General features: G+C 42.1%; 1 protein-coding gene across 1 annotated transcript in view; it reads left to right on the top strand.

Moving 5' to 3' along the window:
* Nucleotides 1-607: 607 nt before the first annotated feature.
* The window catches only part of Ankrd55 (ankyrin repeat domain 55), a 67,141-nt gene continuing 56,941 nt past the window's right edge, over nt 608-10,807 (top strand). The window contains exons 1-2 of the mRNA XM_038323873.1: nt 608-722; nt 7,453-7,583. Coding sequence (XP_038179801.1) covers nt 629-722; nt 7,453-7,583 — 225 coding nt within the window. The 5' untranslated portion in view covers nt 608-628. The remainder of the gene's footprint in view (nt 723-7,452; nt 7,584-10,807) is intronic.

Below are 10,807 nucleotides of genomic sequence, written 5' to 3'. Positions count from 1 at the left end.
AAGGAGGGGCATAAAGCTTCTCCCAAAGGCAGATGAGCCGAGGTTCTAGGAGGTAGCCCAGTTCACAGACTGCTCAGCTCGTGAGCACATGCTTTCAACAGTCCCCAACAGCTGCATGAACCAGGTGTGACAGCCCACATCTGCACTGCCAAGAGGTGGGTGTAAGAGGGTCAGAAATCCAAGGCCAGCCTGGGCTACACGAGACCCTGCCTCTAAACAAGAAGCAATAGAGAAGACTACGTAGCTTGTTTCAGCTCTTGAAGAGTAGATTGAAGGCAAGAGGAGGCCCTTCTTCCTGCTCTCCTTTCTCCAATTTTGGGAAACTTGATTGCCTAAAGAGTCATAACAGGTCAAAGGGCAAAGGGCATCTAATCCCAAGGCTCTTTCCCATCACATGGTGTTGTCAGCAATGGCCCATGGCGGCCTGCTTTTCCTCAGAAGTGTCCAGGGAGTGTGTGAGCAGGCTGACTCAGCCTCTGCCTGGATTCGCTGGGGTGGGAGGCTTAGTGAATCACTTGTGTGGGTGACAATTAAGGCTGTGTTATTCTTTGAGTGGATTCACTCCGTACACTAACATAGTGTCCGTTTGATTCATGGAGGTGACTCAGCTGAGGAAGTCGACCTGACCATGGTGTATCAGGCGGCGTCTAATGGAGATGTCAATGCTCTGACTGCTGTGATTCGAGAGGACCCTTCCATCCTGGAATGCTGTGACAGCGAAGGTGAGCTGTTTGTGCATTTTTTTTAATCCACGCTGCAACGCTTTATTTTCTCAGAGGTGGTCTTTTGAGATGAGCAACATCTCAAACATTTTTGACTGACCCTGTGATACTGGAGGTATCTTGCCTGTGGCTCTGTATGAATCCCTTGCATTTCTCTGCATGAAGGTGTTGGACATAAACCTTCAGCATCATACTTCATTTCTTATTATGGGTGGTTTGTTGCCAGTATTTTTGTAGGAATGGGCAATAAGTTGTCTGTGTGCATATGTGCTTATGGAAACCAAAAGTATCATTCATAAGGTACCATACATTTTATTTTTGAGACAGGGTTTCTCACTGGAATTTGGAACTTATCCAATAGGCTAACTAAACTGACTGGCCAGTGAGTCCAAGTATCTGCCTGTCTCCGTCTTCTCAGGGCCAAGATTACAAGCACAAAACATTATGCCTGGCTTTCTTAAGTGTGTTCTGGGCACCCTACTCAGATCCTCATGACTGCACAGCAAACACTTTGGGGACTGAGTGTTCTGGCCACCAGTAGTTACAAGTGTCTAGGAAGAGATGGTTACATCAGCAGCAATGGATGTCGAGGGAAATATAAATGTTATAGTCCTTCAGAGAGCAGAGAATTTGGCTCTTGGTTGACAGAATGGTTGTGTTCCCACCCCCATTCTTTCTAAATACAATGGAGAACATTGGCTATGATTAAAAAATAAACTCTGGAAAACAAAGAGAAAATGACAGATTGGTTAAGTCCTGGGATCAGAGAACTGGCTTGGTGGTGAGTTGTCTGGATCTTCATCTTGCCTTGTGTATCCCAGGGTTGGGACTGAAGGAGTTGGTAACACAGGATGCCAACAGACTTGAAGAAAAGAAAAGCCCATGAAAACCTGTGTTTGCTAGGCAAAACACCAGGACTGACAATATGGAAGCATTGCTAAGAAGAAACTCAGTGTACTAATGCACGGGTCCACACAAAGGGAGTACTTCCATCATTGGTCCTTTCGGGAATATACCAAGGACATGAAAATACCACAGTGAGCACCAGGAATATGCACAATTAATAGCTGTTGATAAACAATTTTAATATAAACGACCATAAATCCCTCTAGTAGGAGAGAGGCAATTTGAATATTCCTATAGCTATTTAGGAAATTAGATTCATAATTTAAAAATTCCTAAAGAGGGGTATGTTCGGCCCTAGATGGGCTTACTGATTTCTAGAATTCATTTATTTATCTGTTGTTTAGATTTACTCTCTGTGTAGGAGTGTTTTTCCTGAATGTGCCCCAGGTTAGAAGAGGGTATCAGATCTTCTGGAACTGGAGTTACACATCGTTGTGAGCCACCATGTGAGTCCTGGGAGAGAAACCCAGGTCCTCTGGAAGATCAACAAGTGTTCTTAATCACTGAGCTATGAGCTATCTCTCCAGCCCCTCTATAAATTTCAGAATAATCAGCACCATTTTTATATGTTTTTTTTCAAAAAGAGAAAAGAAGGAAATATTACCTAGCTGTACTTATGAACTAGAATTACATTAACATCAATACCAGACAAATAAAATATTTTAAATCCCTGTATTTATATATTATTCTCATGAATATAGATGCAAAAATGACTATATGAATTCACATATATACATATATATATGAATTATATATCATGATTAAATTGGGTTTCTTCTAGAAATATAAAAGTCTAGGTCAATACTTGCAAGCCAATAAAATCTCCCAAACTAGCTGGTTAAAGAAGAAAAATACATCATATTACTTGGCAAAGAAGCATTTGATGGAATTCAAATTCAGTACACTCATCTCAAAAGCTACAGGAAGTCCTTGAAACTGACCAGATGCACCAGGCCCCTCTCTCCTCGGGCACATATAAGCAGTAAGAACTGATAAACACTCTCAGACCAGCCAAGCCACCTAAAAGAGAAAAAGGCCAGCCACCCTGCCTGGAAGAGGCTCAGTCCAGCTGAGCTGCCTGAAAGAGATGCTCCAATCTGTCAAGCTGCCTCCAAACTGTGCAGTACACTCTGGTTTCCAACTGTTGTGAACTATCATTTGTGCTGGGGTGGGCCTTGGAGATGCAGCTGTCTTTGAGACATCTCTGCTCCTCTAAGTAACCCCTCAGCCATACTCCTGTAAGTAACCCAACTAAGCTCATTGGTTTCAATAAGTTTGACAAAGTATCTTTACTTTGGTCTGCTGGGTTTCTTTTCCTTCCTTCCTTTCTTTTTTTATAATTTATTAGATTTTTAAAAAAATACCAATCCAAGTTCCCACTCCCTCCCCTCCTCCCATCCCCTCTACACACCCTCCCACCCCACCCCCACCTAATCCTCAGAGAGAGTAAGGCACATTGCTTTGTGGAAGGTCCAAGGCCCTCCCTACTACATCTAGGCTGAGCAAGATATCCATCCAAAGAGAATAGGATCCCAAAAAGCCAGTACATGCATTAGGGATAAATCCTGGTGCCACTGCCAGTGGCCCCTCAGTCTGCTTCAGCCATGCAACTGTCAACCACACTCAGAGGGACTAGTCTGGACCTGTGCTTGTTCCTTCCTAGTCTGGCTGGAGTTGGTGAGCTCCTATTAGCTCAGGCAGACTGTTTCAGTGGGTGAACGCATCATGGTCTTGACCTATTTGCTCATATTCTCGTTCTTCCCACTCTTCAACTGGACTTTGGGAGCTCAGTCCAGTACTCCGATGCCTCTGTTTCCATCAGTTGCTGGATGACTGTTGTTGGTTTTCTGTCTTGGATACAGTTGTTCATATCTTCCCAGGAACAATATCACTCAACACCTAGGATAGTTAAAAAAAACAAATAAGTGGAAGGAATCTAATGTTGTTAGATGTAGTATTACACAGTTGCAAAAACAAAACAAAACAAAACAAAAAAGAAGATAGTCTTGATAGAGGAATAGTGAAGGAAAAGAGGGCAGAGAATCTAGAACCAGACCTTCAGAAACATACTCAACTCATGGAACATTTCAGTCGAAGAAATATGACTTCATCAACAAATGGCCTCAAGTGCCAATCAATACACATAAGCAAAAGAGAAGGAGGAAGGAAGTAGGGGAGAGGAAGAGGGTAGAGAAAAGGAATAGGAGGAGAGATAATGGAATGGAAGGGGCAAAAGAAAGCAGACTCAATCCAAGTTTAACATGTTTTACAATAATTAAGCTAATATGGATCATGAACTTAAGTATGACATAAAGCCATGAAACTTCTAGAAAAATTAGCAATGGTTTAAAAAGAGACAGAAAAACAATTATTTAAGATCTAGGGCTCGGCAAATGGCTCTTAGACAAAGCACGTTCATCAAGACAAAACCTTTACAAATCGAAATTCATCAAAAACTACAAACTTTTGTTTTTTCGACAAGGGGATCAAAAGTCTTGCTGCAAGTGGAACAAAATATTTGCAAATCATGCAGTCAAGCAAGCCAGACTGCTTTCAGAGTGGATGCTCTGTAGGTATTGAGAGTCCTGCTGCTTGCTAGAGCGCATGCCTTAAATCCGAACTGGAAGGCAGAGGTAGGTGGATCTCCATGAGTCTGAGGCCAGCTTGGTCTACGAAGAGAGTTCCAGGACAACCAGAGCTCCATAGAGAAACTCCTTCTCAAAAATAAAACCAAAATAACCAAATCAGACCAAAATAAACAAACAAGCAAAAATTGACAGTTCTTCCTATTTGCCAGCAGGAAACAAAACAAAACAAAACAAAAAAACCTAACAGATTACTTAGCTCCCATGACCAATTTCCTTGTTTGAAAGATGAGGATAATAATGAGAGCACAAAAGGTTTGGTCTCTTAGACTTTTTTGTTTTTAGAGAATTAGAAAGTTTAGTGTGATGCTTGACCCACCACAAGCGCTCAACCGCATATTAACTATGAGTTACCTCAGGGGTTTCATGATCCTGCAGGAGCTACTTGCAATTACCCAGGGCAAGAGAAGGAGTTTTAAAGTGGTCAAGTTTTTTGGTCAAAACCCATAGTTAATAAAAGGATTAGAGCTGGAACTCAAGCACTCTAGTCCCCTGATCAGTGCTCAGTCCTAAGGCAGAGGCCATAATCTCCCCTTGGAGCTGGCAGGGGGTGGGCGGGGTGGGGGGAATCTTACACTATTTGTTAAAGTATAAACGTGGGCAGCCATTTTGGTGATAAAATTGGCAACATTTAACAAAAGTCAAAATGTTTGTACCTGTGACCAAGTAATTCTACATCTGGGTATATTTCATAAAGAAACATTCATACCAAAGAACAAAGATGAGTAATGAAAATTCAGCTACTTGGGAATGGCATAAGTGAACAACAGCAAGACGAAGGCTAGCCTGGGCTTCCCGAGCCCAGTGAGCCCAGTGAGACCCTGTACCAATCATGATGAGGACGAGGACGAAGACAAAGACGATGGGGACAAAAATGGTGATGCTGTCATTGGTTTCCAAATCCTTGGCAACACAGGACATTTCTTCTTTTAATAATTATCACTAACAATACATAGCAAGTGGTTTCCAGTGTCACCTCAATGGTTTCCAGTGTCACCTCAAAGTGTATCCCTGACTAACTGCGAATTAATCTTTCATGTGTTTGCTTAGTTTGTATTTACTCTCTTGTATACATATATCTGCTTTCCCTCTTAGATCATATATCTCTCTGATTGAATTGCTCTTTATTTAGTTTACCTAATAATCTTTAAATTTTACAAATTAGAGTAACTTTTCTGACTAGGTATGGTGTGATCCCCACACTCAGGAAGTTGAGGCAGGCAGATCACTAGTTCAAGGTCAACCTAGGTTACATGTTTAAGACCATGTCTAAAAAAAAATATAGTTAATTAACTAAAAATTAAAAACAAAAATATTATGCCAGTGTGTAGCTAGTCTTTGAATTTTGACTGATGATACATACTTTGGAAAATTTAAATTCATAGGTAGTTGAATTTAACAAGGTATTTTTTCACAGTTTTTGGTTTTTCCTTCTTCCACAAGTCCGTAAGATTATAAGACCATGAGTGTGTATTTTCTTTTCAGAGTGTTAGATTTCGCTTCTTATATTTTATCTCTAATCCATCTGGTTTGTATTTATGAGTGGTGGGGAGTCTGGTTGCATTTGAATTTGGCATCTGTATGCAGCCAATTTGTCAGTACGTATTTATTAAATTTATTAAATACTTTTGCCCTCTCCACCAGTGTACACTGCCACTTCAATTATACAGTGAGCACCGTGTAAGTCTGAGTTTCCTGGACTCTCCGTTCTAAACTGTTGACCTATTTCTTGTTTTAGTTATCAAAACTTTATAATAAATCATGTCTGTTAATAATATAATTTTCTGTTCTTTGTTCTCAGAAGAAATTTATGTAGAAAGTACAATTTCAAGATGAATATAAACAGGCAGAGCATGTAATTTTATGAAAATAATATGAAAAAATTAATTTGCTTTATTTACTGACTATCTCAGGTTCACAAATTGTTTCATTTTCTTATTCATTGTCTTTTCTTTCCCCTCTAATGGTCATAACTACCACTTTCATTTTTAATAATTTTTATTTGTTTCTGGTTTTTCCATGCAAAATTTCTCTGTGTAGTCCGGGCTGTCCTGGAACTTGATCTGTAGACCAGGCTGACCTTGAACTCAGAGATCTGCCTGCCTCTGCCTCCCGAGAGAGAGAGAGAGAGAGAGAGAGAGAGAGAGAGAGAGAGAGAGAGAGAGAGCCACCACAGCAGCTTGTGACTGCTTGATAGGAAAGGGAAGTAGGGAGGACATAAGGGAAGGAAGAAGGGAGAAAGGAAGAGATGGGGAAAGAAAGAAATGAGGGATAAGGAGGAAAGGAGAAAGAAGAGAGGGGAAAGGAAGAAGAGAGAAAAATCTCACCCCTCACTTTTCTAAGAATCACTTTATTGCTGCGTTACCCAGAATGAATGCCTGAAAATGATCTCAGAAAAGAGGGCTGCTGGATCACCAGCTGCCATGTTCAGTGAGAACTGCAGCTCTCTCTGGGGACCACAGCTGCTGGGCTTATCCAGAAGAGAACCATCATCTCCATAGAGTCTAAGCACTTGTCAGTTCCTCAATAGGTTGGCTCTAAGCTTGGCCGCTTGAACTGAAGGAATGTGACATTCCTTGCTTGTTCCAGCCCCACAAAGTTAAATAAAATGGCTTCATTCATCTCTTTTTTTATTCAGAAAGAAAACACACTAAAAAAGAAAATGTCTTTGGCTGTATTGATTCAGAAAGAGAAGAATTCAGTGAGGTGGATCCTACTGAGAATTTGTGAAGCCCAATGCTACCTCCCAGTTTTACCACCCCACTGCCTGCCAATGTGTGCTGAACCTGTTTGCCTGGGTGGACCAAAAGCCACTCTTCCAGATTCTGTACTACCTCAGCGTAGTGGGGATAAACTTACCCGGAATATCCATAGTTATTCACATCCCTGAGGCCACAACAGCCAGTTCTGGTCATCTGCCCAAACTGTTTTAATCCACCAACTATTCCAGACAACTGAGAAGGAGGAGAGGGAGAATTATAGAAATCTAAGGGGAGAGAGGTTAGAAGGAAACCCAACACTTATGCAAGCAGATGCTATCATCATCTTCGTCTCAGACTCACAGCATCCAGCAGCTGGATTTGTGCTGCAGGAAAGCAAAGCAGATGGCTAGGCAAATGGTCTGCTCTAAATCTCAAAAGCTAAACGTTTGTAAAGGCTGCTGAAATGCCTCATTCCAGGATGCACGCCCTTGATGCATGCGGTTTCCGGACGTCAAGTAGATACGGTGAAACTGCTGTTGAAGATGGGCGCCAACATTAATACCCAGGACGCGCATGGCCGCACCAGTTTGTGCCTGGCAACCTACCTGGTAAGAATTTACGTTTGTTAATGGGGCTAGAGAGCAAGGGACCTACAGATGTCATGTGGATTTGACTCAAAGAAAGGTGTTCATGAGTTGATGCAGCAGGAGAGTAGAACTTTCGGCTCCACTCATTATCTCAAGGCTCGCACAGATCCTTCACAAGCTAAGGGAGAGCTGGTGTGACCACCAGCGAAGTGTTCTTTTCTATCTCAGCATCAGAATTCCACTTGGGGCATTTCTGGCCCCTTCTGAGTATTTTTTAAGAAGGCTGCCATAAATAACCCCCAGACAGTGGTAGTGATTTCAAGATCCAGATAACATCTGCCGGGTGAGATTAGATGGAGGGGAGCTGAGTGGACGCTCCTGACTGAAGAATGTGAGAAATGACGGGAGCTGGGAAGATGGGAGTCCTAGAAGAGAGGACTAGGGCATAGGGAACAGGCCAGAATCACAGGGCAACACCAAGGGAAGGACTCGGTTCCTAGCTAGTGCTCACATCAGAAACTGTAATGTCATTCCTCACACTCAGGATTTCAGTTCAGCATTGCCCAACATTGAAGCAAGACATGGTTAAGACTCATGGAAACTCCTCTTGCCCCCTCCTCTCAGTTGCTCTTTCTGATTCTTCTTGGGTCATATGGCTTAAACCCGTGTGAAACAAGCCCTACCCACCACATGAGGGACACTTGATTGCTTTTCTTCCTTTCCAGCAACGTGGCCACCATTCACTCACCTCTTGCCTCTGGCATTGTTCACTACTACTGCCAGTTAGTAGTGGTGGATTCACCCCCAACCAGGCCTCCTAGGGTGCCCCACTGAAATAAAGCACTTCCCTTCCCCAAACACACCACCCCTTCCTGCCACAATTCACACAGAGTTTACAATGATGCATTGCTCAATTCCCACAGAGATTTTCTCCAGAGGCCGCTTTTTAATTTTTTCCTTTCCCATAGACAAATCGAGGCAGGATATTTTGAAGTGTGGTCCACAGGCTTCTTGGATCAATATCCCATAGAGGTCTTGTTTGGAAGGCGTGTTCTGAGGTATACTAAGGTTTCTTTCGTTAGATGTTCCTTGGATAGCATGGGGACAGGGGAGAAAAGGAGCCTGCAGGTTAGACCAACCTCCCTGGAAACATCTGTGTCCACCTGAGTTTGAAGACCACTGCTCTGCGTGTCCTAGCTGAGTGAGTCTGCATATCTCAGACAGATGTATGGCCACGCTCAGTCCCCTCCCTTTGTAGCACATGCCATCGTCACTGCTCTTGCTACACACTTTTTGTGTGTGTGTGTATCTGAGATAAAGAAAAGAAAACATCTGGATTAAGGAGCAAAGGAAAGGGGTGGAAATGCTGTGTAAAAAACTCAATGAAGACAGTGGAAACAAATTGTGTGTCTTTTAGAACTCTAAATTTCCAAACTTGAAGGGACTGGAAGGACGTTCTCCCCCAACATCAATTATAAGGGGCAAGATGGATTGTTTCCAGGTGACACCTTTGCAGGCAGCTCTTCCCATCCCAAAGGGCTGTGTGAGAAAAGTGGCACAAGATAGGATGGCCATCTTAACTGTGCTGGCTTCTGTAGGAGGTCTAGCTAGTCTGGACCCATCCCTGGATGCTGAGGCTCTGGGAAGAGGAGAGTCGCTGTGAAATCCAGTGATGTCTAGATTTGATCATTAGGAGAACCTTGGCAAAAGAGACGCTTAGAAACTGATTCTTAACTCAGGGTACAAAGACATCTGTAGACATGCGACATTGGGCAAATCTCTTCACCTTTTTGTTCCTCTGTCTTTATTTTTGAGGTATAGTAAAAAAACAGTAACCCCAGCTTCTCACAGCTGAAGGCAATGGTGAGGTCGGCTAACATAGTAGGTATGGTGTTCATCTATTGCCTCCAAATGGTATCAAGGCTTTCAAATGTCTTCACTGATTTCTAAATTTCCTTTCTGAAGAAGAAGAAAAAGAAAAAAAGAATGAAGAAAACCACATACACACATTGAGTTCCAGGAAGAATTGCAAAATATTTTAGATGTTTCAAAGCTTACCCCACCAAAAGATCTGCTTTTTCAAAAGCCATATGTAAAATCTTGGGCAATTCTGAAGTTTGCACAGCATGCCTAGCTTTTGGGTCCTCGGATCAAGTTTTTTTTTTTTTTCTTTTAAGCAGAGAACTTGGTGACTTGGACATTAGCAATTAGAAACAGATTTAATGTATTAGTAAACTATGAGTCAATACTAACAATGCCCCCCAAATATTTGTTTCTACTTGAGACAGATATTGCTGGCCAGTTCTACAGAACCTTATTTGGTATTACAGCCCATGGAGGTTTATAGTTTTGATTTCTGTGGCCAGGATGTAGTCCAGGATGTCTTCAAAGTCACTGTGTAGTAGAGGATGACCCTTAACTCCTGATCCTCTTGCTGGTAACCTCTGGGATTCTAGGTCTGCATCTCCATGCCTGGATCAGTCGGGAGTTTGGATGTGCTCCTTGTTGGCAGATATTGTCTGGATGCTTCAAAACCACAAGGTTCTGACCATATGATTCTTTCTTCAGGAAGTTTATTAACTCTTCAGGTTTTGGTGCTTCCAATATTGTCATACTAAGGGAGAGAATCTTCAGCTGTCTCAGCTCCCTGGGACATCTCGAGGCTTGACTATATACACGTGGAGGAAGGCTAGAAACTGCTTTTGAATAAAAAGTTATCACCTTATTCTTATCAATAAGAGTTTCATCTACTTATTTGTCTGTTTATAAGTAGTTGTGTTGCCCAAGGGTTGAAGATAAATGTAGGAGACTTTCTGCTTAGTAAAGTAAACCAAGCTTGGTTGTCAGCTAAACTGAGTCAGCTAGAGAAGTATAAATTAAGAAAGCAGTGTAAATCTGGGCAGGGATAGTCTCAGGTTACTGATGTTCTTTAACATAAGATAGTAGAAAAAAGGAGGCTGGAGAGATATCTCAGAGATAAAGAGCATTGACTTCCACCGGTCCAGAGTTCAATTCCCAGCAACCACACGGTGGTTCACAACCATTTATAATCAGATCTGACGTCCTCTATTGGCATGCAGGCAAACCTGCAGACAGAATACTGTATACCTATTTATAATACTACAAAAAAAAAAAAAAAAAAAAAAAAAAAAAAGATCCAGATGGATGTACTGACCGGCAAGGTGATAATATCAAGTTTCAGCTGGTACAAATAGGGTGCAGGGAATTCACACAGCCTCCTAAGA

The sequence above is a fragment of the Arvicola amphibius genome, chromosome 3 (assembly GCF_903992535.2).
Source record: "Arvicola amphibius chromosome 3, mArvAmp1.2, whole genome shotgun sequence".
In the NCBI taxonomy this organism is placed as follows: domain Eukaryota; kingdom Metazoa; phylum Chordata; class Mammalia; order Rodentia; family Cricetidae; genus Arvicola; species Arvicola amphibius.
The sequence above is the reverse complement of the archived record's forward strand: the minus strand, read 5'-3'. Positions and strand labels throughout refer to the sequence as shown.